The sequence below is a fragment of the Myotis yumanensis genome, unplaced genomic scaffold (assembly GCF_028538775.1).
Source record: "Myotis yumanensis isolate MYYU_CA2020_CCGP unplaced genomic scaffold, mMyoYum1.0.hap1 SCAF_9, whole genome shotgun sequence".
Classification (NCBI taxonomy): domain Eukaryota; kingdom Metazoa; phylum Chordata; class Mammalia; order Chiroptera; family Vespertilionidae; genus Myotis; species Myotis yumanensis.
Genome location: NW_027223760.1, coordinates 38,569,317 through 38,596,741, shown reverse-complemented (window position 1 = coordinate 38,596,741; position 27,425 = coordinate 38,569,317). Strand labels below are relative to the sequence as shown.

Genomic DNA, 27,425 nt, shown 5'->3' with positions numbered 1-27,425 from the left:
CCAGCGGAGGGACTGGGCAAGGTGCCAGCAGGGGGCGTGGGCAGAGAGGGGAGGGGGCAGTGCCCAGGCCGCTCATCTGCTCCATCTGGGCAGTCCCAGATTCTGTCACACAGCTGGATGGCCCCCACGCAGGTGTCATCGATGCAGGACACCTCCCCAGGGATGGAGTTCACCTGCCCTGCAGCCAGGGAAAGGAGGAGCTGGCCCCAGGGCACTGCCCCTTGTTGTCACTGTGTGAGCCCACTCCCACACCCACAGGTGCCAACTTCCCAGTGGGACCCTGGATTGGGGAAGGAGGGAAGGCAGGCAGTTTGGGGCCCACAAGATAGGCCTTGTGGGCAGGGTGCCTGGTGGGCTGGAGACTGGGCCAGGACCACTCACCCAGACAGGACTCCTCAGCAGCAGCATCTGGACAGTCAGGGTGTCCATCACAGAGCAGGGCTGGGGGCAGGCAGCGCCCATCAGCACAGGCCAGAGGGTCCTGGGGGCATGGGCAGCCCTGCTCATCTGTCCCGTCTCCACAGTCGTCCTGTCCATCACAGAGCAGGGCCAGGGGCAGGCAGTGGCCGGAGCTGCAAGATATCTGCCCCTCCCTGCAGCCTGCAGTGGCACAGCCTGGTGTGGGGCAGGTAAGCAGGTTCGGGATGCCAACATAGGGTCCCAGAGAAGTCCCTCACCCCAGAAAGACCAGAACACATCTGCCTACAAGTCACCACTGCTGGTAATGGGAGCAGCAGCTTGGGAAGTTGTCCTAGGATACATACGAGGATCAACCTGTCATTCAGCCACTGCCACACACAGGCGAAGACACTTGCCCTCCTCATCTGAGCCATCACCACAGTCGTCCTGGTTGTCACAAAGCCACTCGTGGGATACACAGTGCCCACTCTCCTGGCACAGGGCCTCTCCCTCTGCACAGCCAGGCACAGGCTCCTCTCAGCAGGTACTGCCACCCCCACAAAGCCACCGACTTCCCTGGAACCTACTGAGCACATGATGTCCTGGGATCAGACGCAGCTCTGGGACAGCCCAGGGGTTACGGGGCTCCCCCAAGTCCCCCACTCACCAGTTCCCACAGGCCTTCTGCAACACCGTTCCTGGTGGGAAGAAGCTGCCCCTCCCCTCCCCCACTCACAGGGACAGAAAGCCAGCTCCACGCAGACGCCTCCTCAGGTCACAGAGGGCAGGGCTTGGAGCACAAGGCACAGCAGCCCTCACGCCAGCCCTGTCACCTGTGGCCTTGTGGCCCCTTCCCTGTCCCAGTGCTCCCTCCCCTCTCCCCATTCTGACCCTACCCACCATGCAGCAGAGTCCCCTCAGGGCAGAAGCAGCCCTCCACACAGGTGACAGCCTGGCAATGCCACCAGCTTCAGGACCATGGTCATGGCAGGTGGGGGGACACGTGGGGTCACAGGCCTCATACTCCTGGCCTCTTTCACATTGCAGAGCTGGGTGGAGAGCAGCGAGGCTTGGTCACCAAGGTGCAAGGGCATCAGGATGCAAAAGCAGCAGGCGAGCCGGCCCAAGGTGACGGCCCTGAAGGGCATGGGGCCATGGTGTAGACTCCTGCTGAGACCCTCCCAAGGCTGTTTACAACACACGGGTTTACAGAGCAGCAAACATAGCATGTTCGGCTGGGTCCGGTGGGACTGGGCACCAGGGACTGAGGGCAGGGCACACTCGCGGCAGAGCTCCTGGCTGTGCCAGCGCACGTGGAGCCGGTGTCGGGAGCGTTCGTCTGCGTAGTTGGCAATGGCCGAGCACAGACACTCACAGTCGCCTCCTGAATCACAGCTGTGGGAGGGGTCAGTCAGCCTCAGCAGCCGCTCTCCGCTCTCCACGGCCACACACCCCTCCCACTCGGTCCCCGGACCTGCCGCTCTCACCCGCAGGCATCCAGGCATCATAAACGCACCACCCGTAGTGCTGCTGTGGGGGTACCTCGGGCAAAGAGTGGCTGCAGCAGCACCCCGCAGCGGGAGCCCAGGCGGCCCGGTGCGCATTCACCTGCAGGTACAGCGCTGTGGACCAGATCCCTCCGCAGCGCCCAGCCTCCGTTTCCCCCAGGTTTCTGCAGCTGCACCCACTCCCTTTCCCGTCTCCCGCCCTTGCTCACGGTGCAGGGGTGTGGCAGGTCCCCTGGCTCAGGGCACAGAGGACTGAGGCGCCAGGAGTGGGCGGCCAGCTCAGCAGTGGGCTCCAAGGCTCCCTGGCGGCTCCGCAGGTCGTTGCTAGCATCGCCATCAAAGTCTCCACACAGCCCAGCCACACGGCCGGCCGCGGAACTGCGGGGACAGCAGGACCCGGGTGCCTGAAGAAAGGCAGCAGGGGGCCGACTGTGCAAAGAAATGCCCGCTGGCCTTCGTGGGGGCCCAGCGCAGGGATAAGACCAAGGACGCTATTGTTGGGGCCGCCTGACCACCTGCATGAGTACCGCCACCCAAAAGGAGGCGCTGCTTCACTCTCTTTTTGGTGGGGAGAAGTGGGAGCCTACTCCCCTAACTACACCCAGGTTGGGGGACAGGAAAATTCTCCAAATGGGCAGATCCAGCCAGGCTCCAGGTCAGACTGTGACACCCACCAGCCCCAGGGGACTCCGTGGCTGGAGGCTCAGATGTCAGCCCCGCTGTGCTGACCACCAGACTCCCTCCCACATGCGGGGTTATTTTGGTTTCCAGTTTCTCGGTAACAGTCATTTCTAAAACACCAACCACTTTGTTTGGGTGGTGGGTTGTTAGGAAATTTGGTGTTTTCTAAACGTTCCTTCGGTGAGGAGGTACTGATTTCATAAGTAACAGGAACACAACTCTGACCACTTGTAGGGAGGAGGAGTCTGGGGGGGGTTAGACCCCTGGGTAAGGCAGGGGAGGGTCAGAGGGTGAGGGATGGGGCCTGACCTCCATCCCAGAGCAGGGAGAGGCCCAGGCGGGTGGTGAGCAGCAGGAAGAGGCCAGCCCGGCCAAGGCTCAGCCCGGGGCCTGTGTAGACCTTGGGGGATGTTACACTCACCCCATTCACTGTCACTGCCCGGCCTTTGGATGAAGAGGGAGGCCATCAGCTCGGCCTTGGAGTATGGGGCCTCCCAGATCCCCATGGGGTCCTTTCCAGCCTCCCCTCCAACCTTCCTTTTACTTCTCCAGCTACGTGACCTTGGGCAGGCCATGAGCCCTCTCTGGGCCTTAATTTCTTAGAGCCTTCCAGAATGATGATTCCCAGCCAGCTGCACGGCACAGATACAAGCCGGGGAGACATGGAGAGCCCGGGCCTCAGCCATCCCTGTAGAGCTGTGAGGCCATCCAGCGTGCCCCTCCCTGGCAGTGCCACCCTTCAATGTCACAGTCACCTCTGAGCATGTGGACAACGGTGCTCTGCAGCCGCACGGTCAGTGCCTTGGTGCAGGTGAGGCCGCTGGCCTCGCAGGGCAGGTTCTGGGCCGAGACTGTGAACTGGCCACTGGCCTCTCGCACCAGCAGGTATTCGCAGGCCCCAGGGAAGGTGAGGGCTAGCCCATCGAATGTCATATAATGGGGGGCACCCGATGCCTGGCACCGTCCACCGCACCGCTGGCCCATGCAGTGCCACTGCCTGCCCTGACACACGCTGTGGGCAAGGGGAAGAGGGGAAACAGAGTCACGAGGACAGGGATGGGAACCTGACCAGGGGAGAAAACTGGTCAGGTTCCAAGCAACTCCAGAGAGACCCTCAGCTTGGGGATCCTGGAGGACTCCCATTGCCCAGGCAGTCTGATCCTCCCACCCCACCCATTGCTCCAGCCCCAAGCCAGGGGTCACAAGGTCAAAGGTTACAGGTCACAGGGCTGGGCATACCAATGTTGCAGCCCTCCTGGATGGTGGCATTGGGTGGATACCACCTGCCACCGTGGCGGCAGGGACAGAGCTCAGGAGGCACACAGCGCTTGTCCTGGGCAGAGACCAGGGACAAAGGGGCACCTTAGAGGACAACCCAATGCCCCGCCCACTCTTTCAGACAGCCGGGGGGCAGGGCAGCGCCCTATGCAGCTCCCCCCAAACTTACCAGCAACACGGTGCCTGGGGGACAGGCACAGTGCCCTGTGCTGCCTGGGGGGCAGGAGTGGTTGGCACTGGGGCTGTCACAGGTGAGGAGGCAGGCACCAGGGGCATAGACAAGCTCATGAGGACAGAATGCCCGCTGGGGGGTGCAGCGGCGATCACTGTAGTTCCAGAGGCCCCTGTCCTGGCACACACCTCGGACACAGAGGAAGGTAAGAGGCAGTCCAAGGCTGGCCTCATCTCCAGGGGTCTGGTCTGACCTGGGAGAGGCTCAGGAACCCAGGGGTCCCAAGCCCCTAATGTCTACTCCAGAGATCTGAGTGTCCTCCCCCAATACCCCAGTTGTTACAATCACAGGGATTGGGGCTGTTCCCAGTACCCAGCCATACTTGGGCTAAATATTGTCACCCCAGCTCCAATGGGGGCCATTCTCTGGGCTCTGGGGAGGGGCAGAGATAGTGAACCTCCCACTCCCAGCCCAGGTAGGAGGGGGATTTCACTGAAGCCTCACATTCACCCACCAAGCCCTGGCCCTGGCCCCGCCTCCATAGTTTGTAACTTGCTTTTACTTCTCCCTAACCCTTGGAAGAGCCTCTGGACCACACTCAACTGGAATCCAGAGGTCTGGGTTCTAGACCATCATGAACAAGCTGTGTGACTCTGCAAGCCGTTTAACCTATCTGAGCCTCAGTTTCCTCGCCTGCAAAATGGGAACAATTCTTCTACTTCCTACTTCCCTAGGTTATGTAGGAATTAAGGACAATTGAATAAGACCATGTACATTAAAGTGCTCCACTGGGTAACAGTTATCAGTGCTATGTCATCCCCACGGGCATGCCATGCTGAAACCCACCTGGCTACAAGCCCTTTTCTCTAAGTTCCATCTCCTCACCCCCAAGCCTTCACCCCCGACAAAGGTTGCTGCCCTCACCAGCGGCTGCAGTCCTTCATGTTGGCACTGCCAGGGGCATCACGACGGGCTTCAAGCTGGCAGGGGCACAAGCTGCGGGGCACACACAGGTCCTCAGGGTCCCACAGTAGCCCCAAGGGGCAGGTACAGCCAGCCACACAGCCGCCCAGCTCCCCACAGTCCTCTGGCTCCCCACATTTCTGACCGCACACTGGGGCACAATCCTGGTACTCCTGGCCCCCAGGACACAAGACAGCTGGGCACAGAGACACAAGAAGGTCAGGGGCATAGCCACTGCTGCTCTGCCCAACCCTCTGGACCCCACCACCACCTCCTATGCCTCTGAAAGAAGGTAAGCCAGCAATCTGCAAGGTCAGAGGTCCTCCTGAGACCCCACCCCTAACTCCCCTCAGAGTTCTTGGATCCCTTCTAGCTGGGAGGAGGAGACTGGAAATTGGGTGCTGGCTGAGCTGACTCACGGCAGAGGGTCTGGTTCCTCCAGGGCAGTGGTCGACAAACTGCAGCTCGCGAGCCACATGCGGCTCTTTGGCCCCTTGAGTGTGGCTCTTCCACAAAACACCACGTGCGGGGGCGCGCTTACAGTGCGATTGAAACTTCATGGTCCATGCGCAGAAATCAGTATTTTGTGGAAGAGCCACACTCAAGGGACCAAAGAGCCGCATGTGGCTCGCGAGCCGCAGTTTGCCAACCACTGCTCCAGGGAGATGGGGCATCCTCCTGGGCACAGTGGCGAGCATAGGCAGCAAGCACTGGGCACAGGCAGTCCCTGCCGGGGGCACAGCCACACACGGCTGCCAAGTAGCGCAGGTGAAAAGGCTCCCCATCCACCAGCCTGTGCACTCCTGGGGGGAAGAAGAGGAAATGGATCAGCTTCTCCCCCACAGATTCCCGTTCCCTCTTGTCCCCACTATCACCTCCCTGCGCTCAGAAGCCCTGTCACAGCAGGGCCTTCCCAATAGCCCAGGAGGAGGGCAGGGCGGGTATTGACCCCATCGTACAGGTGTGAACAGGAGGAGAGCCCCAACCAGCTACCTGGAAGACTGGGCCATGCAGGATGGCACAAGCTGCCTCTGCGAAAACGTGGCGCTCAGTGTGGGTGCTGCAGGGGGAAAGAGGGGTGCTGTCCTCTGAGGGACACCTTCCCTTGCCTGCCAGCTGGAACTTTCTAGCAAAGGCAGCAATGCTGGTCTCGTCACCAGCAGGTGTCAGGAAGTCATCCTGCTGGTTCCAGGTGAAGGTGCCGCATAGGCCCTGCACCTAGGTCACCCGAGTAGGCAGAAATGGTCAAACCCGGCCCACTGTGGCCTCGCCCAGCCACTCACCTGCCCCCTGGCACACCTGCTGGGCATGGTGGGGGTCCAGGGTGATGTAGACTGCAGGGTCAGACACTCCCCAGAGGATCTGGACTCCAGCAGCAGGAAGGTGGAGGAGGCTCGGGAGACACTGATGCCCTCAGGGCTGCTCCGGGGCAGGCCCACGTCCTGCCCATTGGCCAGGACAGCTCCTGGAACAAGGGGCCTGTGAGGGGGCTGCCACGCAGGGCTGGGCTGGGCTGATGAGGTTAAGGGGACAACATATGGCAGGATGGGGCTGTAAAAAGGGAAAGGACTGGGCAGGAGGTGGGAGGGCTGCCCACACTGAGTGAGGGGAACCCTGGGCGATCACCCATTCCCCCTGAGCACCCCCACGTGCACTGAGGACCACCCTCAGCACCTACTTTGCCTTTGAAGTCAGTTCATACATAGGAGGAGCAGATGCAGGGAAGGGAGATGGAGGGACTGTGGGCTCAGCATCCGAACTGGGAGGGACCTATCTGGCCTGGTGTCTGACTTCTCAGAACTTGCACTCCCCACCCCCAAGGATGGAGCAGAAGATGCCTTGGAAGTTTCCCAAAGGACTGTGTGTCTGCTTCGGAGATGGGGAGCTTAGGGGAAATGGAAGCAACGAGTTTGGTTTGGGGAATCTGAGGGGAGGTTTGCAATTCAGAAACCACAGGGCAGTGTGGACAGAAAGTGCTGGAATGAGCCAGAGTCTGCAGGGAGAGGAGCAGTAACAGGAGGCTGCTAGGGCCTGAGCCACAGTTCTGAGGGCTGTCAGGAGGGAAGGCCTAGTAGGTAGGTGCCCTGTGAGCCAAGGCTACCTGAGTCCCTGAGTTGGATGTGGGTGTCCCCCAGGGAGACAGAGATGGCGTGGAGGCAGCTCCCAGAGTCGCAGGCACCATGCTCCAGCACGATCAACAGCTACCCCTTGGCCAAGTCCTGGGGCAGACGGTGGGGAATGGGGGGAGGGGCGCACCTGAGAACAGGTGTCCTACAGACCACCTCCAGTTCACACCTGGAGGTAGATCCCACTAATGTGTGCTGACCACTTTCCAGCCAGCCAGACTCACATGTGCACTGGCTCCCTTCTTTACTCCCCCTCGGTATGTATGCTCATGTCTGTGTGTGTCTATGTGTATGCACCTGCTAAATCAATCTATATGCATATGCAGGAGCATATGTCATCTGTGCACACCTGTTTGTGCTTGTGTGTGTAAGAACACGCCTAGGCCTGAACCTGAGATGTCACTCAATTTTACTAGGGGACCAAGAAGGTCCCTTATTGGCCCTGGGACTATTTTGCACGAAGTAGCTTATGACAAACCCACCCTGTCCAATTTGTGAGAAAGGACTGCAAGCATGGATTCTGCTTGGTGCCCGTGGATGTGGTGGTGATGACAGCAGTACTTTCACAGGAACCTAAGGAGAAGTTGAGAACCCAAAGACTTCATAGTGTCTGCTGCAGCCACTCTCCCTCCAGAACCGGTTCTCCCTCAGCTTTTCCCTGGACAACTGTGTGTATTTTGTTCACTTACTTAGTAGTTTCTTGCAAGGGTGGGGAACCTTTTTTCTGCCCAGGGCCATTTGGTATTTACAACATCATTCTGGAGCCATACAAAATTATCAGTTTGAAAATTAGTCTGCTGCCCTAGCCGGTTTGGCTCAGTTGATAGAGCATCGGCCTGCGACTGAAGAGTCCCAGTTCGATTCCGGGCAAGGGCACATGCTCCAATTGCAGACTCCATCCCCAGTAGGAGGCGTACAGGAGGCAGCCGATCAATGATTCTCTCTCATCATTGATGTTTCTATCTCTCTCTCTCCCTCTCCTAGAAATGTTTTTTTTTAATTAACCTGCTATATTTGTTCAAACATTTAATTAACTCACCTCTAATGCCTTGGCAGGGCCAGACCAAATGATTTAGCGGGCCCTACACGGCCACAGCCCCACCCTTGCATGGTCATTTCTCCCTCACAGCAGCCCTGCGAAGGGGCCTGCTCTAGGAAGATTCGCCTCCCCCCGTCCCCCGCCCGCAGATAACACCTGCACCAGGATGGAGGAGAAGCCCTGCCCATCAAAGGTGTGGTAGTGCCCGTCCCTGCCCAGCGTGCACTCTGAAGGGCACAGAGCCCACGCAGAGCCACCGGCTGTCCTGGCACAAGCTGTGAGCACAAGGGGTGAGAGAGCGCCCTCTGGATCAGCCCGGGGGAGGGTTATGCTGAGCTGGAGACGACCTCCGGTCCCCAACACCAGGTGTCTCCCGCCCCTGGCACCCCCTCCTCCCATTAGGCTTAGAGTCAGCTGGTGGAGGTCACCTGCTAGGTCTTTAAGCAGGGCCACCACTTATGCCCTGAGAGGGCGCAGGCCACTTGTGAGAGGTCCCCAGAAGGAAAAGCAGGTTGAGGAGATAGCATATGGGAGGGACCAGAGTGGATGGGGCGGTCTCCAAGCCCAGCGAAAGGGCCAGCAACCCCTCGGACCCAGCACGGGTTGCACAGCTGGTGCACGGTGTCACCAGGGGCCTAGCGCTGGCGTCGGTAACAGCAGGGACACTGGGAGGCAGGCACAGAGGGCGCCGTCCCAGAAAAGGCCGGGCGGGCACTCCAGCCGCTCAAGCATTCTCCGCAAGACCCCTCCCAGCCCTCACCCACCGCGGAGCAGCTGGGTGGGCAGGCCGAGGCACAGTCGGGGTACAGTTGGTCTCGGGGCACAGGCGCTCTGCAGGCACAGGAGTAGGTGTGAGGCCCAGGAGCCCCCCTCCTCCCACCAGACACCGCTGGGCTGAGGAGCCTGGAGGCCATGCTGGGTGCCCAGCGGGTGCCAGAGCACTCAGAAGTAGGGGGCACACGACGGCCCTCCCTCAGTTCCCAATCCTGCAGGGCGGGGAGGCCTGGAGGCACAGGCAGGAACCCTACCACAGAAGCCGGGCTTCCTCCAGAGCACGTGGATGTGACGCTTGGCACAGTCCTGGGCATAGTTGGCCAAGGTGGCACACACAGCCTCCCGGCGGCCCTCTCTCCCACTGCCTGCTAGGGCCCCAGCACAGTAGGCAAAGAGGCAGGCCTCATGGTACTCATCAGAGGGAACTTCCGAGAAAGGACAGTCCCTCAGCCAACCAGCCGCCCCCTCCTCTTGCTGCTATCTCGCCCACCTGGTTTAGAGCCAAACAGATGAGGGCTATAGAGGACCTCACAGCTCATACATATGAGCAATATCATTCCCCAGAGGTAAAACCCAGGACAGAGAGTAGGAGGGCTTGACCAATGGGAGGACCAGATTCCCCATTTGGCACCTCCCTAGCATCCCCTCTTTTCAGACCCTCTGATGCCAGACACTATCTCCACCCCCACCTATACCTGGACATGGCATTCTCTGAATGGACCATCCAGCAGTTGGTGGCATACATCTTGGGTTTCAGCCCGTAACTGGCCAGCCTCCGTGCCCACCTCGGTGCCCCTCAGAGGCTCCTCGCAGCCCTGTGCTGCCTCCACTGCATCCAGACACCCAGCCTGGGGACAATCGGAGTCAGGACAGGGGGCAGGGATGAGGCACATTCAAAGGACACCAGGAAAATAGCCACTGCTTTTACAGCTGCTTCAAAACTCCACCGTCATGACACGCAACCCAGACACCATCCCGGTTATGACGGGGAGGGGCAGCAAAGTGGCAAGCCAGGGGTCGGTGCAGGGGAGCTGGCGTCACTGTCAACCCCAGGCAGGAGGTTTGATGACGAGCTGATTAACCAAAACTGGTTGGTAATCAGGTCAGTGAGTGTGTCCCCTGGGTGTAGGGAGCCAGGGCTGTGGACAGCACCTTACACTGAGCTCCTGTGGGACCCCGAGCCTGCCTTTTCTTCCCTGAGGATCTGGGAGAGGCCCAGGAACTGTCTCTTGCAGGAGACAGAACAGAGGCTTGAAGGTGTCAGAGAAGCTAGGCGTGGGTGGGCAGGTGGGGAGCAAGGGAGCCCAGGCTCCCTGAGGGCTGCATCTCACCTCTGAGTCAGGCAGCTTCCAGGAATTCCCAAAGGTGGCAGCTAATACAGCCAGCCCCCCTCCTGGCTCCAAGAAGTCATCTGGGGGAGGGAGGAAGCAGAGGTGCTGTCTGAGGCCTCAGGTATTCCCTTCCCTCCTACACCAGCCACAACACCACACCCACTTACCTTCACAACAGCCATTGTAGAGCCCACAGAGGCCTTGAGTCTGTCCCCGGAGCACATGGTCCACAGAAACGGAGATCGAACTGGACCTATCCAGCCGCACAACAACCCCCAGACCCCCTGACAGCACCAGCCAGTCCCCTTGCCACTGCAAGCTCAGCCCTGGGCAGGGAAAGTGGGGGTCACACTGCCCACCCCTCCCACCATCGCACTAGGGCTCAGACTGCCCAGGGAAGGGGAAATGAGGGATTCTCACCATTCTGGAGAGTTCTGCACTTAATATTCTTTAAAGAAGCCCCACTGGTTTCCCATCACAGCCCTCCTTGAGAAGTTCATGAATGCTGGCTTTGGTGCTAGTAGATGGGACAGTTTCTTACCAGAATTTTTGTCCTGGTTGTGGTCCATGGAGTGAGATGGGAGTGAGGTTGTGTGTGTGTGTGTGTGTGTGTGTGTGTGTCCCATCTCCTAGCACCAAAGCCTTCCTCACAACACTGGGAGGCAGGTGGGGGAAACTGAGGCTCAGAGAGGTTAAATGGTTAAGTAGAAGGACTCGCCCCAGGTCACCTTGTGAGGGAGCTGGTGGGGGTTGGTGGCAGGTGTGGGGGCGAGGACTAGGTCCATAACACCTGGCTCCTCAGCTGGCTCCCTCATTTCCAAATGCCTCCCAACAGCGGTGGGGGTCAGGGAGGCAGCAGCAAGCTCAGTCCCAGCTGCCCCTTCTGAGCCCCACCCTGGGTGTGGGCAGACTGTCCCTCACCGGAGAGCAGCTGAGACTCCCCATCAGGCACCAGCTGCCCATTCACAGAGACATTTCCACCCTGAATCAGCACTTCCTCTGGTCCCATCATCACCCGGACCTGGGAGGAGACCGGTCATGGGTGAGATGGTCAATGTCTCTCCTCCTCCCACACCCAGCTCCCTCCCTGTCTCCATCCCCATTTCCCTCCCTCGCCTGCTGACAGTGCCCAGGCTGGGGACAATGGCCCCTGGGCCTGATGTGGACAGCCCAAGTGGAGTCAGCAGCACCTGCCAGCAGGTAAGTGCAGTGGCCCAGGAAGTGGTAGTGGCGCTTGTCAAAGGTGCGGTAGTCGAAGCCCGACCAGGTGGCACAGGTGGCAGAGGAATGCTGGCTCCAGCTCCAGAGTTGGGCCACGGCCTCTGCCAGGGGCTGCAGCAGGGCTGGAGACTGGGTGCTGCCTGGGGGAGAGGCACCACCGTGAGCTTCTAAATGTGGGGGCGGAGGATGGAGGAAGCAGGTGGACAGTCACGGTCACTCTGGTGGGCAGGGGATGGAAGGTGACTCATCTGAGAGGACAGGGGAGTGGACTTGGGCCCTGTGGAAAGGCCCAGAGCTCAAGAACTCCACGTGGGAGTGCCTAGGGAGCGGATGACAGCTGGGACTGTGCTGTTGACAGGCTTGGGACCCACCTGGAAGCCGTTGGCTGGAGCAGCTGAGGCAGGCCTGGGAGCGTTCATCCCACCAGCTGGGTCCCCAAGGCTGGGCACAGCATTCCCCCAGGCTTCCTGCAGATGCATGAGCTGAGCCTGCCCAAGGCTGGCACTCCGTGTGGCAAAGCAGTCGCCCTTGGGGCTGGCTTCTGCAAGGGCTGTGGTAGATACAGGGAGAGAACGGGGTGGACCCAGTCAGTCTGGACCCAGCTTCCCTCCCCAAGCAGCCTGCCACCTCCATGACACTACAGATCCGGGCTAATCTCAGGTACTTACCCAGGGTGCGGTGGGTGCCTCCCCAGCCTGGGCAGCAGGCCCTCACTGTCCTGTTCCATGCAACAGGTCGTGTTTCCCAGGGCCTGGCTCCATGGAGCAGGCAGAAGGGAGGAGATGTGAGTGTCCAGCCCATCCCCCTCCCTGGGAATGGCCTGGATGGTCATTTAATCTAGTCACCTACTCTCTGAGTGAACTTATCAAGTGATTTCCCTTCTTGGTCTTCATTTCCCCATGAGATGACCTTGGGGAGGCCGCCTGGAGGGTAGACACAGGCAGGAGGCATCAAGCATCTCCATGGGCTGCTCTTAGTGGTGTCCACTCATCCACTACCCCCATCCCTCCTGCTCTGCCCTTTGAGAGCCCACCCAGACCTACTTCCCAAATGCCTGCTTCTCCAGATCACCACCAGTCCTCCCCCAGTTTCCGGATGTGGCCCCTTTGCTCTCTCCTGCGGGGCAGCCAGCCCAGACTCCGACCCTCACTCACTTGTAGATGGGACAGAGCCCTGCACGTCCACTCCCGGACAGGTCCAGCCGCCAGCCCAGGTGCCGGTGATGATAGAGGCTGGTGCAAGGCACCAGGTCCTCCTGACGTGGGGTCACTTCCTCCTCCACCAGAATGGTCTCCCTGTGCTCACCATCGTCTGCCCAAGGATGGGGAATGAGAGAGCAGCTGCCACTGTCCCTTGTCACCAAGAAGTTCATTACTGAAAGAGCTAACTCCCAGGGAAGTTAGTGAACTGAGGAGGAGGCTGAGGTTGGGAGGAGGTCTGGTTGCTCCAAAGGGTCCCAGTCATGGGGCAGGAGGAAAAGGAACTTAGTGGGAGGGTCCCTGGGGTGGGCGGCTTACCCGTTAGTAAGTGCCCATGCCATCCCAAAGAGGGGGGCAGGGAGCAGCGTGGTGCCTCCACAGGTCAACTTTGGGGGGACTTCAAGGCTTGGGCTTATGGGAGACAGTGTGCAGCAGGTGAGCTGAGGGGCCAGAACTGGCCTCCCCCACCACAGGGCAGTCTACTGCAGCCCAGCCTCAGTGTGTCCAGCCAGCTTCAGCGCACTGTGAGCTGGGAGGCTTTATCTCATCTCCATGCCCCCAGGCACCAGCTGCTTGGAACTGGATTGGACCTGCCTGCACATCTCACAATCCTCTCTCCCTGGAAACCGTCCCCTTCCTGCCCCTGTCTAGTGTGTGTGTGTGTGTGTGTGTGTGTGTGTGTAAGTAATTGGGGGGAGGGGGGATGCCTGTGTCCCAGGCCACAGTAAAACACTCTGAGCCTCTGATATTTCCACACTCTGAGGCCCTACCACAAATTAACATGAACTCTGGGCAAGCCACCCTCCCTCTCTAGGCCTTGATTTCCTTACCAGTAAAAACTCCAGGGGCCTCCCAGGGATGCTCAGGTGGGACTCAGGGGCTGCATGAATGGTATGAAATTGTGTGTAGGCACATTTTTCTGAGGACAGTTCCATACCTTTTATTAGATTCCCGGCGGGGGCGGAGGGGGGGGGGCACCATGGCCCCACAAAATGTTTACAGGACCAAATGATGGGTATGGTTTTCCAGCCCTAACATTCTGACTGCATGATTGTCTCCTGTTCCCTTTCCTGCCTCCTCCAGCCCCTCTCTCACCAGGAACTATGGAAGTGAGGGTCAGTAGGCAGGCAGAACCGGGAGCCGTTTCCAGGGAAGTTGGATGCTGTGGGGGCAGAGGAACGACCTGTGCCCTCCCCTCTGTGGTCCCCCTTCTTACTGGGGGTGATTATGTATGGCTGCTTGGATCCACTCTGGTTTCCTTCTGAGTCTCCTACGGTTCCGGAGGTCCAGAACCAGGAAGCCCTGGCCAGGGAATGAGAGCCTCAGGGAGGAGTGGGAAGTGCGGGGGGGGGGGGGGGGGGGGGGGGGACAGGAGACAGAGGGGCCCTGGGGGCAAGGCAGCTGGATGGAATAATCCCAGCTTCCGTCTGGTTGGGAGGGGCAGCAGCAGGTGTTCCAGGGGAATCCTGGTTGCATCCTGGTTACCAGCTCTGAGGACACCCAGGCTGGAATGTGGCCTCCACTCGCTAAACCTGATGTCCCTCACGCATCCCACATGGTCCCCCCAGCTGGGGAACCAGAGCCTCACTGGGCATTTCTTCTGGGCCCACCGCGGGTCCTGGGACCAACAGAGGGTGCTGTGAGTTCCTCAGGGAGCTCCCCAAAGGGGTCCTCGGAAAGGGCATGGACACTCTCCCAGCCCCAGTCTCACATACACACCCGACACTCTCTCCCGCACACCTCACGCTTCCACTGCAAGTCTCACAAGGAGACACACGGGTGCTGGCGTCCCACCCCAGCGCACGGTGCCACGTTCTGCTCCCAGGGCCTCGAGAAGCCCATCCAGGAGGTAGAAAAGCCTCTCACAGGTGATTCCTAGGAACACCATGCCCCCTCTCCAGGTACCACCTGTTCCATCCAGTGTCTCTCCTCCCGTCCTAAATGTCAGCAGATACGGATGGCACCCCTGCTGTGCGCCCCCTGGGATGAGGTATGCAAGGGCTCCTGGCTCTGCTCTCCAAGGGCCATCCACCTGGCCCCAGCTCTGGATTCAACCACGGCTGATAAGGCAGCACTTGGACTGGGAGAAACTGGAGTCACAGGCGCCCTTTCCCCTAAAGGGGGCAGGAGGGGGGAAGCTGGAACCCAGGGGAGATTGGAGGAAGAAATTAGGGAGAGGGGCCTGGAATAACCAGCCCACATTCCAGCTCAGGACAGGCTGTGGGGAGCTCACAGGTGCCCAGGTGGTAAAGCGGAAGAGAAACATCATAACCCCGGACAGGGACAGGGAGAAGCCGGACTGGAGGGCTGAGAGCCACCAGCCTGGAGAGCTTCCCCGGGCTGTCGGAGGACCCGCCCCTCCCCGGGCCCAGGGAACGCCTCCCCGCAGCCCCTCACCTGGACCCCGCCCTCAGGCTCCGCCCAGCTCCACGCAAGCCCCGCCCCTGGGCACCTCCCCTCCAGCCCTGCCTGCTTTCTAGCGACGGGACTCAAAGCCCCCACCCGATTTCTACTTCGAAGGGCCCATTCTGAGCAGACACAGTGCCAAGGGACCCGCTCCAGAAGCAGGTCTCGGGGCGCCGACCGCGGGCCGCAGGGCGTGGGTCGGGGTCGATCCCGGTGGGATCCAGGTTGAGAGCGGGCGGGGCTGGCGTTTCCAATACCGACCCCACCGACCCGCCGCTAAGGCTGGGTCCCGCCGCGGGAACGTGGGGTAGACACACTCCGGCGGGCACTCGCCATCAGAGACCGCAGCGCCCACCCTGACACTCCTCCCCGTCCCCCCGACTCCTCACCCACCCCGCCCCCGCCCCGAGCTCCACCTTTCCCCGGCTCCTCCCACGGCGCCCGCCCGCACCCTCCCCGGCAGCCCGAGCCCGTCCTCCCGGCCTCCTCTCCCTCCTCCACCTCCCTCCCCCCCTCCCTCCTCTCCCCCCCTCGCCCCTTCCCCGCTCCTCAGCTCCCAGTTCCCAGCACCTACTCCAGCCCTCGTCCCTCCAACCTTCACCTGCCCGCCTGCCCCTGCTGCGCGCCGCCCGCGACCTCCCTCCGGACACCCTGCCCCGGCCTCCCCCCCCCCCCCCCCGGTGGCCCCCCTCCCGTTCCCCTCGGCGGCCTCGCTCCCCTTCCCCTGCCGGGCGCGGTTCCTCCCCCCCCCCCCCCCCGCGTCTTTTCCTCTCCCCTCCCCTCGAAGTTTCAGGGCTGTCAGACTGTCAGTCCGCACCAGAGCTGCGGGCAGCGGACGCCATAGAGAGCAGAGCCGTCCGGGATCCCGGCAGCTGCGGGGAGACCCGGCCGACCGGCCGCCAGGTACGGGCCCTGGAGGCGCCCCACAGCCGGCGGCTCCGCCCGCCCCCCCCCCCCCCCACACACACACGGGCTCGGTCACAGCCCGCTCCCCGCAGGTGACAGCCCCCGGGGTGGGGGGCGCGCGGGGGGAGGGGGAGGGGGAGGGGGAGGGGAAGGAAAGGGCAGGGGAGGGGCGGGGCGGGAGGAGGAGGAGGGCCTGGGGAGGGAGGACCTGTCGGGGGAGTCAGGGTTGTGCAGAGAAGTGACCGGACCCTGGAGGGAAGGGCCGGGGCCGGAGAGGGGCGGGGCGGGGGGGGGGGGGGACTCAGGTGGGAAGGGGTGCAAGGCTCCGAGGGGAGGGAGTGGGGAGGATCCGGAGAGGGAGAGGGAGAGGGAGAGGGAGTGAGGGAGGGGGCGGGGAAGGAAAACCCGGCTCAGGGATCGGGTTGGAGGGGGGCGGGGGGGGGCAGAAGGGTGCTGACAGGTGAGCCGGGAGCGGGGAGAAGCGGGGACCTGGAGGGAGTCAGGGCGCAGAGGCTCGGGGAGCGAAGGGAGCGGGGAGGTGGGACGGGAGGGACCTGGTCGGGAGGCAAACTTGGGAGGGGGTGGAGAAGTCCTGGGGTGCAGAAATGGGGAGGGGAGACGGAGGTGTGTTGGAGGCAGCGGTGGGCAGGGCAGGGCCGAGCAGAAGGTCCGGAGCGAGTGGCCAGGGGGCCGCCGGGGGGGGGGGGGGGGGGGGGGGGGGAGAGACACGGGGTAAGCTTGGGGATTGGACCGGGAGGGGGAGGGGGAGGGGAAGGGGGAGGGGAAGAGCGGGTCTGGGGATGGGGACCGGGAGGGAGGGGAAGCGAGAGCTGCTGGGGAGGCGGAGGGGGAAGGGAGTCGGGGGCCTCGGAAAGGAAGGAGAGCTGCGGGAGGGAGGGAGGGAGGAGGGAGGAGCGGGTGTGGGGAGGGGGAGGGGGCTGGGGCGGCAGGAGGAGGGAGGGAACTGAGGTGAAGAGAGGAAAGGAGAAGGAAGGGAGACCAGAGTGGGGGAGGAGAGGGGGGAGGAGGGGCGAGCGGAGAGGGGGAGAACCGCGGGGAGGAGGGCAGTGCCGGGAGGAAGGAAAGAGGAGGGGTAGAGGAAGGGGGAGGGTGTGCACCGGGGAGGGGGATGGAGTCGGGGAGAGCCGGAGGGAAGGGACAGGCGGCCTGGGGAGGGGGAGGGGGAGGGGGAGGGGAGCGCTGCGGAGCGGAGTCGAGGGTCGCGGGGCGGAGGGCCGGGGAGGGGTTGGCCCGCGGGCTGTGTGCAGGGGGAGGAGCCGGAGGGGCGAGGCAGGGGGCGGAGCTGGGGAGCCAGCCAGATTCAGTGGGGAGAGCGGGCGGAAGGCGGAGGGAGCCAGAGAAGGGAGGGGAGAGGGATGGCTGCCAGAAAGATTTCGGGGGAGGGCAGTCTGCTGGGAGGGGGCAGGGCGCCCGCTGGCGGAGGAGCGAGGCTGGGGGCACTAGGGCGGGGTGGCCCTACTGGGGGCGGGGACCCCGAGGGGGAGGAGCGATGGTTTGAGATAGGGTTTGGGGAGAGGAAGCAAGAGCCATGTCCTGCCTTCAGCGAGGACCCTGTCGAGGGCCTCCCCCACCAGTTGTCCAATAGTGACACTCACCTCGGCCCCTCCGCTGGCTCCTGTTCCACCGGCGCCCGCAGTGACAGCTGGAGGGCGAGGGGGTGTGTCCTTGCTCCCCAGTCTGGTGTCCCACCCTCCACCCTCCACTCTCTCCCCAGAGAATCGACTTGCCCCTGCCACCCCTCCTCCCCCGGACAGGATCACTGAGGGGCTGGCTCTGAGAGACCCACCAGGTGAGGGGGTGCTGCTGACTTCTGTCTGGAGCTGACCGGAGCTTGCAGAAATGGCTTCAGATCTTCTCCTTGGGCCACCTGTAAAGATCTCTTTACCCTCTGAAATCCACCTCCCCTCTTTTCCCTCACCTGTACCTGGCTGGGACATCACTTTTGCAGCTCCTGGGGATAGGTGATGGGAGAGGTTGGGCAGGGCCAGCGCCCAGGTAGAAGCTGCCCTGAGAAGAAGTTGAGCAAGGATGTATTTTCTCCTTAGGGTGTGTGGCCGATCCCCAGAAGGAGCTGCCTGGGGTTGCCATGAGAGAGACCTTGGAGGCCCTCAGCTCCCTGGGTGAGCCAGCAGAACCTGGGAGGAACTTGGGGGGGGGGGGGGGCGGATTCAGAAGCCTGTTGGGCTTGTTGCTTCTCTACAATAAAGAAAGGAGAGCCATCCTCAGAGACCGCACCCCCAAGACTCCTGAGACCCCTGGAACCTTTAGGGCAGTATCCTTTTGGGTTTCTTCAGGGTGTTTGTGAATGCCTGCCCACACTGGAGGTTGTGCTAGCCTGTATGTGCACATGTGCACATGCGTACTCACAGAGCATCAGGATATTGAATTCACTTCCTTCACCTGTGCTTGACTCAACACAAAGGGGCTCAGGTTGACACCTGGCCAGACTGCTGGCAGCCTAGCTGTCCCTTGTCCCTGCTGACAGGGACCCTCCCTACCTGAGCAGGTTGGGAAAAGTCCCTTGGGTGGGCTGGGGGGAAGGGGAAGAGCCCCTGCCTTTGGTCACCTCTCTCTACTGGATGCTTACTTGGACCCATCCTTCTACCTGCAACAGGATTCTCTGTGGGACAGCCAGAGATGGCCCCCCAAAGTGAGCCTGGGGAAGGGTCCCATAATGCCCAGGAGCAGATGTGCCCTCCCAGGGAAGAGAGAGCGCTGGGCTCCTCTTCCTGTTCGGGTAAGTAAGTGGGGACCCTGGATGGAGGCTCAGGGGGGAATCGTCCTTCATCGTCCTTTCTTCATCAAATATGTATTGAGCACCTGCTTAATGCCAAGTGCCATTCTGGATATTTGGCATACCTCAGTGACCAAATAGACAAAGACCTCTACCTTCCAGGAGCTTACTCCTAGTGAGGGCAGGGAGTCCACCCAATGTAAAAACAAGTACACTTATAAACCCTGTTAGAAGAGGATGCGTGCTAGGAGGGGATAAAGCAGAGTGAGGAGAACTGAGACTGCTGTAGGTGGGTGGAGCAGAATAAGCCTAAATAGGGTGGTGAGAATAGGCCTCCTTGGGAAGCTAAAATTTGAGCAAGATTTGAAACAGGGAAGTGGCTAAACGGATACCAAGAGAAGATACCTAAGGAAGGGATGTGCCTGGCTTTTTGACATCACTATCTTCTCCCATGATTTGCCATGGAACAGCGTCCATCTGGTGGCAGGGAGGTCCCCAGGCCTCCTCCGAGGAGCCTCATGTAAGCTGAAGGGCAGGCCCTGTACTTGCACACACACATATTCCAGAAACTCCTCACAGTTGTGGTTTTAGCAACCATGAAGTGCCTAAGCAGCTGCCCTGCCTGAAGGAGCCTGAAGCTGCTCCAGGCCACTGAGAACTCAGCCCCTGAAGGTATGAGATGGGCTGGGTGTAGTCCTTGCCTATAGGGCTGGGACTGGGGTTTCAAACTCCCCTGCTTCCTAGCATCAGTGGGGCTCTCTGTCCATCTGTGATGTCTGCAGTGGCCTGAGGTAGCTTGTTCTCTGCCAGGGCACAAGGCCCCCAGACTGGAGGAAGATGCCCACCCTGAACAGGCTGAGGCTCCCTGCAAAGGAAGCCAGGCACACACACCACAGAAGGCTGAGCCTGTGGGCTCCTGCCCAGGTGAGTCTTCCCTCAGCAGTGGACAAGGTGGAGGGAACAGGGGCTCTGTAAGCTCCAGAGCTGCTATCTGATGTGGCAGCCACTCCAGGCCCTTCCAACACAAGACGAATCAGGCCCTGGCACCTTTCTGCTCGTAGAGCTTCAGCACCCAGAGGGAATTCTGCATCCCTAGACAACAGGAATCAGCGAGGCCGATCCAAGAGAAACACACCATCGTGTCAACGTACTCTAGAAGTCCTGACTTCCCCCATCTCTGCCCCAGTCTAAGTACAGACTTGTAGATGGCCTGAATTATAATTTCCATGAAAACATATGGTGCGTTGATTAACTTTTTCATTGTCTCTGCCCAGACATGCTCCCTCCCCCACATCACTGATCTCAGTGGTACCCAAATCTGTTGTTTGACTCATCTCCCCCATACCCAGGGCGATGGAACAGTTGATTCTCTCTCTACAATCCTGCCCATCACTTCCTTCCACTAGCACCAACCTTATCATCATTTGCCTGAGAGATGTCATTTATTCCACAAGGATTTATTTAATGTCTACTAGGTCTAGGCCTGTGGTCGGCAAACCGCGGCTCGAGAGCCACATGTGGCTCTTTGGCCCCTTGAGTGTGGCTCTTCCACAAAATACCACGTGCGGGCATGCACGTACAGTGCAATTGAAACTTTGTGGCCCATATGCAGAAGTCAGTATTTTGTGGAAGAGCCACACTCAAGGGGCCAAAGAGCTGCATGTGGCTCACGAGCCACGGTTTGCCGAGCCGCAGTTTGCCGACCAGACTCTAATCTAGGCTGTTAGGTGGAGTGGAAAGAGACAGGCTCTAAAGCGATGCAGACCTGTTTGAATCCTTGTTCCACATCCCCTAGCTGAGTAATCTTGGATTGGCTATCTCACCTCCAGGAGCCTGTTTGTTCATCTGTAAACAGGGTAATTTCATGTTTGTTGTGAAGGCTTGTGATAATGTATACACAGTACATCTATAATTGGCATTCAATAAATGGTGGCCATTTTCATTTTTATTAGACACATACACATTTTTATTAGATACATAGGAAATAGGACACAAGAAGTCGGCCCTCCAGAAGCTTAAACCTAGTTGACACTAATATGAGCTAGAATAAAGAATTAACATAACAATAAAGCCTTGTCACAATGAGTATTAACAGTAAGTGCTACAGGCACTGGATTTGTTGAAGATTTTGATTTGTGCTGCATTTTGAGAAAGGTGTAACCTTCAGCTCTCATGAGGGTGGGTGGAGGATGGGAAAACATTCTAGACTAAGAAAAGACTACAAGGCAGGAAAGTTGACACGTGACTGGAGTTAGAGCAGACCAGCCTGGCTAAAGTAAATGGCTTATGCCTGGGATAAAAAGAAAGTTGCACCTCAGGTGCAGCTAGAACTTACTTTATCCTGTTAATAGGGAGCTACTGCTGGTTGTTGAGTAGAAGAGTGGCACAATAAAAAAGAAAGCCAATATCACAACAGGATAACTAGTTGTTTGGAATTGATAGGCCAATAAAAGAGACTGGGAATAAATGCAGTTGTGACAGTCCATGTGTAATGTAACCAAGGCTCAGGCTATTACAGACTTTTAGAGCCAGACAGGAACTCAGATAATCTGGTTCAATGGTTCTCAAACAAGAATCACTTTGGGAGCTTTAAAGAGAACAGATTCATATGTTCTGCTCCCATAGATGCATTCTGTAAAAGTTCCCCCAAGAGATTACGATGTGGCACCAGGTTTAGGAACTATGAACTAGTCCAACCCTTATCCCTAAGCAAGCTAACAAACTTAGCTCAAAGAGGTAAGTTAACCAAGGTTGCATTGCTGGTTAATGGCAGAGGAGAACCCAAGTGGACGCTGAACCTTGGGCCTTCAGCTCCTTCCTGTCAGCTGGGCCATTCTATTTCCACCAGCGGCCAAGCTCCAGGAAAACCCACATCAGATCTGCTTCCCAAGAGGCCCTCCCTGCTTCTCCAGAGGTCAGCACCATTCAGTGGTTCCCTGTACACACACTCCTTTTTCCAAAGTGGGACTTCCCTCCTGGCTGTAGAAGCAAGAAGGAAGGGAGTTGGAGAGACAGCAGGACGGAATACAAAGCCCACTGTGGAAAGTCTGAGAGCAGGGGAAGCTCAAAGGTTCTGAGCCCAGCATCTGGGAGAAGGAAGCTGCAGTTCTCATTAAAGTAAGCGGGTAGGTCTGGAAAGAGGAGCTGTTTGGAGCTACAGCCAATTTTTAGGACTCGGAGGGGAGCTGCTCAACTGAAGTTGAGAGACTGTGGTTCCAGAAAGGAGCCTGCTAGACAGGAAGATCTGGGACGGCTGCCATGGGCATATGAACCCAGAGTGACGCCTGAGGTCTGAACCTTGAACAACATTCATGTTCAGAGGCAGGGAAAGTGCTCTGATCGGCGCTCCTATCCTCCTATCGACATGGGCAAGCCTGGGAGAAAGCCCCCTGTAGGAGGGGGCAGGGCGGTCACCAGGCGTCCTGTCTGCAGAGAAGGGGAGATATTCGGATTTGGTCATTCCCCAGTGGACAGAACAGAAGCCAGAATGCGGGACTCCAGGAAGTGGTGGTCTACTGGCAAATGAACGTTGCATAAATAAACGTGGGGCTTAATAGACTTGTCTTGTTTTGGCTTTTCAGGAGAGGAGTGGATGATTCGAAAAGTGAAGGTGGAGGAAGAGGATCAGGAGGCAGAAGACAGAGTCGAATGGCCCCAGCATCTGTCATTACTGCCCGGCCCCTTTCCCACACCTGACCTGGGGCCTCTGGCCGCCGCCTATAAGCTGGAGCCGGGGATCCCCGGGGCCCTGGGCGGGCTCTCGCTGGCCGGGTGGACTCCTGCCTCAGAGAAGCCCTATGGCTGCGCCGAGTGCGAGCGGCGGTTCAGGGACCAGCTGACCTTGCGGCTGCATCAGAGGCTGCACCGCGGCGAGGGCCCGTCCGCTTGTCCCGACTGCGGCCGCAGCTTCACGCAGCGCGCGCACATGCTGCTGCACCAGCGCAGCCACCGGGGCGAGCGGCCGTTCCCGTGCTCCGAGTGTGACAAGCGCTTCAGCAAGAAGGCCCACCTGACCCGCCACCTGCGCACGCACACGGGCGAGCGGCCCTACCCGTGCACCGAGTGCGGCAAGTGCTTCAGCCAGAAGATACACCTGGGCTCGCACCAGAAGACGCACACGGGCGAGCGGCCCTTCCCCTGCACCGAGTGCGAGAAGCGTTTTCGCAAAAAGACGCACTTGATCCGCCACCAGCGCATCCACACGGGCGAGAGGCCCTACCAGTGCGCGCAGTGCTCACGCAGCTTCACGCACAAGCAGCACTTGGCGCGGCACCAAAGGGTGCACGAGGCGGCCTGCCGCGCCCCGCTGTCTTCCGATGTGCCCGCCCCTCCGGGTTCTCCTGCCCAGACCCTGACCCCTTCCCCTCCGGGACCTAAGCCTTTCGTCTGCTCTGATTGCGGACTGAGCTTCGGCTGGAAGAAGAACCTCGCCACGCACCAGCGTCTGCACGGCAGCGAGGGGCGCCCCTTTGGATGTGACGAGTGCGCACTGGGCGGTGCCACCGAACCCTTGGCCTGCGGGGAACGCTGCACACAGGCGCCCCAGGGCGCTCCCGCCAGCGAGCGGTCCTTTTCCTGCCCAGACTGTGGACGCGGCTTTGCCCACGGGCAGCACCTAGCGCGGCATCGGAGGGTGCACACGGGCGAGCGACCCTTCGCCTGCGCGCAGTGTGGCCGTCGCTTCGGCTCGCGGCCAAATCTGGTCGCCCATTCTAGGGCCCATAGCGGCGCCAGGCCTTTCGCCTGTGCGCAGTGCGGCCGCCGCTTCAGCCGCAAGTCCCACTTGGGCCGCCACCAAGCGGTGCACACGGGCAGTCGGCCCCACGCCTGTACCGTCTGCGCCCGTAGCTTCAGCTCCAAAACCAACCTGGTCCGCCATCAAGCCATCCACACGGGCTCTCGCCCCTTCTCCTGTCCGCAGTGCGGCAAGAGCTTCAGCCGCAAGACTCACCTAGTGCGGCACCAGCGCATCCACGGCGAAGCGGCCCACCTGGCCTCCGACGCTGACCTCCCGGCCCCAGCCTGGCCCACTCCCACGGAGGTGGCAACGCCCCCACTCTTCTTCTGAGCCTCCTTCTTGTCCAGGCCCTTCCTTTGCCTTCTGTTGCTTCCTGGTTGGAGAGACCCAAGTCCAAGCGGGTGAGCACTGTGGCAGGATGGCCTAGGCCCTGATGGCTATTTTTCTTTCCTCTCCATCTTGCTGGGGAGACGTCCGGAAAGGATAGCCAGCTTTAACATTCTGCAACAAAGTGCTGAGTGAACCCTTGCTGGGAATAATTCCTGCCTGAGTCCTTGGAAGGCTCCCACCAAGAGAAGCCCTGGAAAGCTGAAGTTCCCTGGACCACCCCTGGCCAAGTCAGGAACCTCTACAGGGGGAGGGAAAGAATGGTTATCTGAGTGCTTATAGTGTCATTAAAATTTAAATCTGAAGTTTCTGGGGCTTTTAAATGAGCTGGGGGAGGGAACCCCTGACTAATCCACACACAGAGGACCTGGCTTTACCTACCCTGGGTGAGTTCCACTTACCCAGCTGCTGGTAATCGCTCTACCAAATCAACATATAATACAGCTAATTTCCAAACCACTCCCCTGCTCCCTGCCTCTAGCTCAGAAATTTGAAGAGGAAGAAACACTAGTATACAGTTCCCATGCCAGGTGTTGAAGGCTGGAACATGGGGAATACACAGAGAGGGGGCAGGTGCCCTTTGGCTGGGCTGTTCCCATGGAGACACAAGGCAACCCTGGCTTCTGGAGCTCTGGAACTTCTGCTGTCTGCAGCTCTCCCAAGGGGTTCTCAGAAAAGCAGCCCCAGCTTCCACCCTGCCTGGCACCATGAGGAAGGACATTAGTGGTGTATGAAATTTCTTTCCCATCACACGGATGCTTGAGCCAGACGTCTCTGTAGCTGTGCTTCCCCAGCCGAGGCAGCTGGGAGAGCTCGCTGCCTGTCAGTAAAGGGACGGGGAACAAGTTGAACCTGGAATGAGGAGTCCTGGGTTTGACCCCTCCTGTGCCTCTTGTAGACTTGGAGCAGCACATTCATTTTCCTGGGCCTCTGCTTTCTCATTACAATAAGATTATTGATGTTGACGAGGGGCAAGGGAGAAGGAAAGGGGGGTTTGAATGCAGTGAGTTCTAAGTTTCCTGGCCATGAGCAGGTGGTCACAGTAAATGTGACAGTGTGGCTATAAATAGGGGCCATTGCGTTGCCCCAGCAGCATTGTAAATACTTGGATAGTTCACATAAAAATCTGGACTTCCAGCTTCTCTCACGAAGTCAGAAGATCTGGCAGCTCATGACTGGGGCTGAGCAGAAATTGGCCTCATTCAACCAAGGGACACTGACCCCCAACTGGAGAGGGCTTGCACCCCCTCACCCGCCACTCCCTCCCCTGAGATCCCCACCTCCCTTTCTTTAGGGGTCTGTGGTCCCTATCCCTGTTCCACTCCTTACAGTGAACTTCTGATATCTGATGAAGGTGCATGGGCCCACCTGGGGCTCCCGGCACAGCAATGACACTCTGTATATCAATTTGGAATTAAATAAATACATGAGATGCTGCCAGTTATGGGTCGATGTAGAAGCTCTTTTTGGTAAGTAGAGAGAAAGGTTGAAGGGAAAAAGTGGGAAAGGCCCAAACATAAACTTTGTTCTACAGTTTTGCCAATAAGAATGGTTCTCAACACATTAGAATCTCCTGGAAACGTGAAAATATACCAATAGACATGTGCACTTTTCTGTATATTTGTTATATTTCAACAAAGACTTTATATATGTCCAGATTGGTAGATATAAAGATGGATGGATGGATGGATGGATATAGAAAGACAGACAGACAGATGACAGACATCAATGCTCTCTCCACTCGAGACCAATTGAATTAGAATCTGCATAAATGGGGCCCGAACCTGATTTTCAAAACTTTCCCCAAGTGATCCCAATGTGCACCCAGGGATGAGGACCATGGCTCTAGGGCAGGGGTGGGCAAACTTTTTGACTCGAGGGCCACAATGGGTTCTTAAACTGGACCGGAGGGCTGGAACAAAAGCATGGATGGAGTGTTTGTGTGAACTAATATAAATTCAAAGTAAACATCATTATATAAAAGGGTACGCTCTTTTTTTTTTTTTAAGTTTTATTCATTTCAAACGGGCCGTATCCGGCCCGCGGGCCGTAGTTTGCCCACGGCTGGGCTAGGGTCTTGTCCTTCATCACCTTAAAGCCCAGGTTCAGGTTACCACCAAGCCAGAAACATTTAAACATTTAAAATGGAGAGGATGGAGTCCGAGGACATGCTGGGCAGACACGGATGCTCCGGAATAAGAAAGAACACTTTTCTAACTTCCTGTAACGATGTCTGAGCAGCCTATTAGCCCCAGAGAAACAGGCACCGCGCTGAGCCCCAGATGTCAATGTGCACAGTTTCGATGAGAATCCAAGGGCTCTATGAACACTTGGGAAATTTCAGTAAATTTATTCAAACAGCCTCACTCACTCTCTGGTGTCTCAAATCCAAATAAATGCACCATTCATTCAGATATTCAGTTCCTGTTTATTGAACACCCCTCTGTCCCTGACCCAGTGTTTGGTGCACAGACACAATACGTATCTGCCCTCACTCAGAGCTTACAAGTGGTTGCAGGTAAGTAAATTTAAAAATAATCTACTTCTTTTCTGCCTCAGACTGCACACACCTACTTTGAGGGTGCAGCTTTCAGTGTCCTCTTGCTCTGCATGTTTAAGGGCCTCACTTTGCTCTGAAGCCAGTTACCCCAGTTCCAAGTGCAGTTCAACCCCCCTACTGGCTGTGTGACCTGGAGCAAGCTTATTCTCCTCTCTGTGCTTCGCTTTCCTCGTTTGTGAAATAAGAATTATAATAGTAGTATTAACATCTGCCTTAACTGTTATGAGAAGTAAGGAGTGAAGGAAACTATTAAACAGTGCTCAATAGTTTTCTCTATAGAAATATTTTCTGGTTTATTCCTAGATTCTTGAATATTTTTTGCTATAAGTGAAAATTTTTAATTAAAAAATTAATTGTAATAGATTATAGATTGCTTTCAGTTGTCTATGTGTATGGTCATATCACTTGTAATGACTCCTTTCCTCCTTCTTTTGGATTTTCATGCCTTCTCTTCCCTTGCCTTACTGTCCTAGCTAGAACATCCACGCTAATGCTGAATAATAGTGAGAGTGTATTTCCTCTCCTTGTTCCTGATCTGAAGAAACATTCATATGTCACCATTAAGTATCACGTTTACGCTATTTTTTTGGTAATCTCTATCAAATTAAGAAATTTCCTTTCATCCTAGCCGATTTGGCTCAGTAGATAGAGTGTTGGCCTGTGGACTGAAGGGTACTGGGTTTGATTCCGGTCAAGGGCATGTACCTCAGTTGCAGGCTCAGCCCCAGCCCTGGTGTGTTGGGACGCATGCAGGAGGCAACCAATCAATGTGTCTCTCTCACATTGATGTTTCTCTCCGTCTTTCCCCCTCCCTTCCAGTCTAAAAAACAATGGAAAGAATATCCTCATGTGAGGATTAACAAAAAAGAAATTCCCGTTCTAACCCTAGTTTAGAGTATTTATGGATGTTGGCTCTTATCAAGCCATCTTTCTGTGGCTATTGAGATGATCAGATGACTTTTCTCCTTTGTTATGGTGGTAG

General features: G+C 58.2%; 1 protein-coding gene across 6 annotated transcripts; it reads left to right on the top strand.

Moving 5' to 3' along the window:
* The first annotated feature begins 15,494 nt into the window (after positions 1 to 15,494).
* Positions 15,495 to 26,207, top strand: ZNF467 (zinc finger protein 467). 6 transcript variants are annotated; one of them, XM_070424136.1, is made up of 6 exons: positions 15,495 to 16,000; positions 17,739 to 17,813; positions 18,070 to 18,144; positions 18,639 to 18,761; positions 19,569 to 19,682; positions 22,340 to 26,205. In XM_070424136.1, the coding sequence occupies exons 3-6, from the start codon at positions 18,111 to 18,113 to the stop codon at positions 23,824 to 23,826; spliced, it is 1,758 nt and encodes a 585-aa protein (XP_070280237.1). In that variant the 5' UTR covers positions 15,495 to 16,000; positions 17,739 to 17,813; positions 18,070 to 18,110; the 3' UTR covers positions 23,827 to 26,205. The 6 variants fall into 6 exon arrangements, with proteins under 6 accessions (XP_070280237.1, XP_070280238.1, XP_070280240.1 ...); XM_070424137.1 differs by lacking the exon at positions 17,739 to 17,813; XM_070424139.1 differs by lacking the exon at positions 19,569 to 19,682 and having other exon boundaries at positions 15,499 to 16,000; positions 22,340 to 26,174.
* Positions 26,208 to 27,425: the final 1,218 nt, after the last annotated feature.

Coding starts and splice junctions, on each gene's coding strand:
- ZNF467 (XM_070424137.1), top strand. CDS start 18,111: ATGAGAGAGACCTTGGAGGCCCTCAGCTCCCTGG. Junction 18,145..18,638: donor GGAGGCCCTCAGCTCCCTGG/GTGAGCCAGCAG, acceptor TACCTGCAACAG/GATTCTCTGTGGGACAGCCA. Junction 19,683..22,339: donor GCCTGTGGGCTCCTGCCCAG/GTGAGTCTTCCC, acceptor TTGGCTTTTCAG/GAGAGGAGTGGATGATTCGA.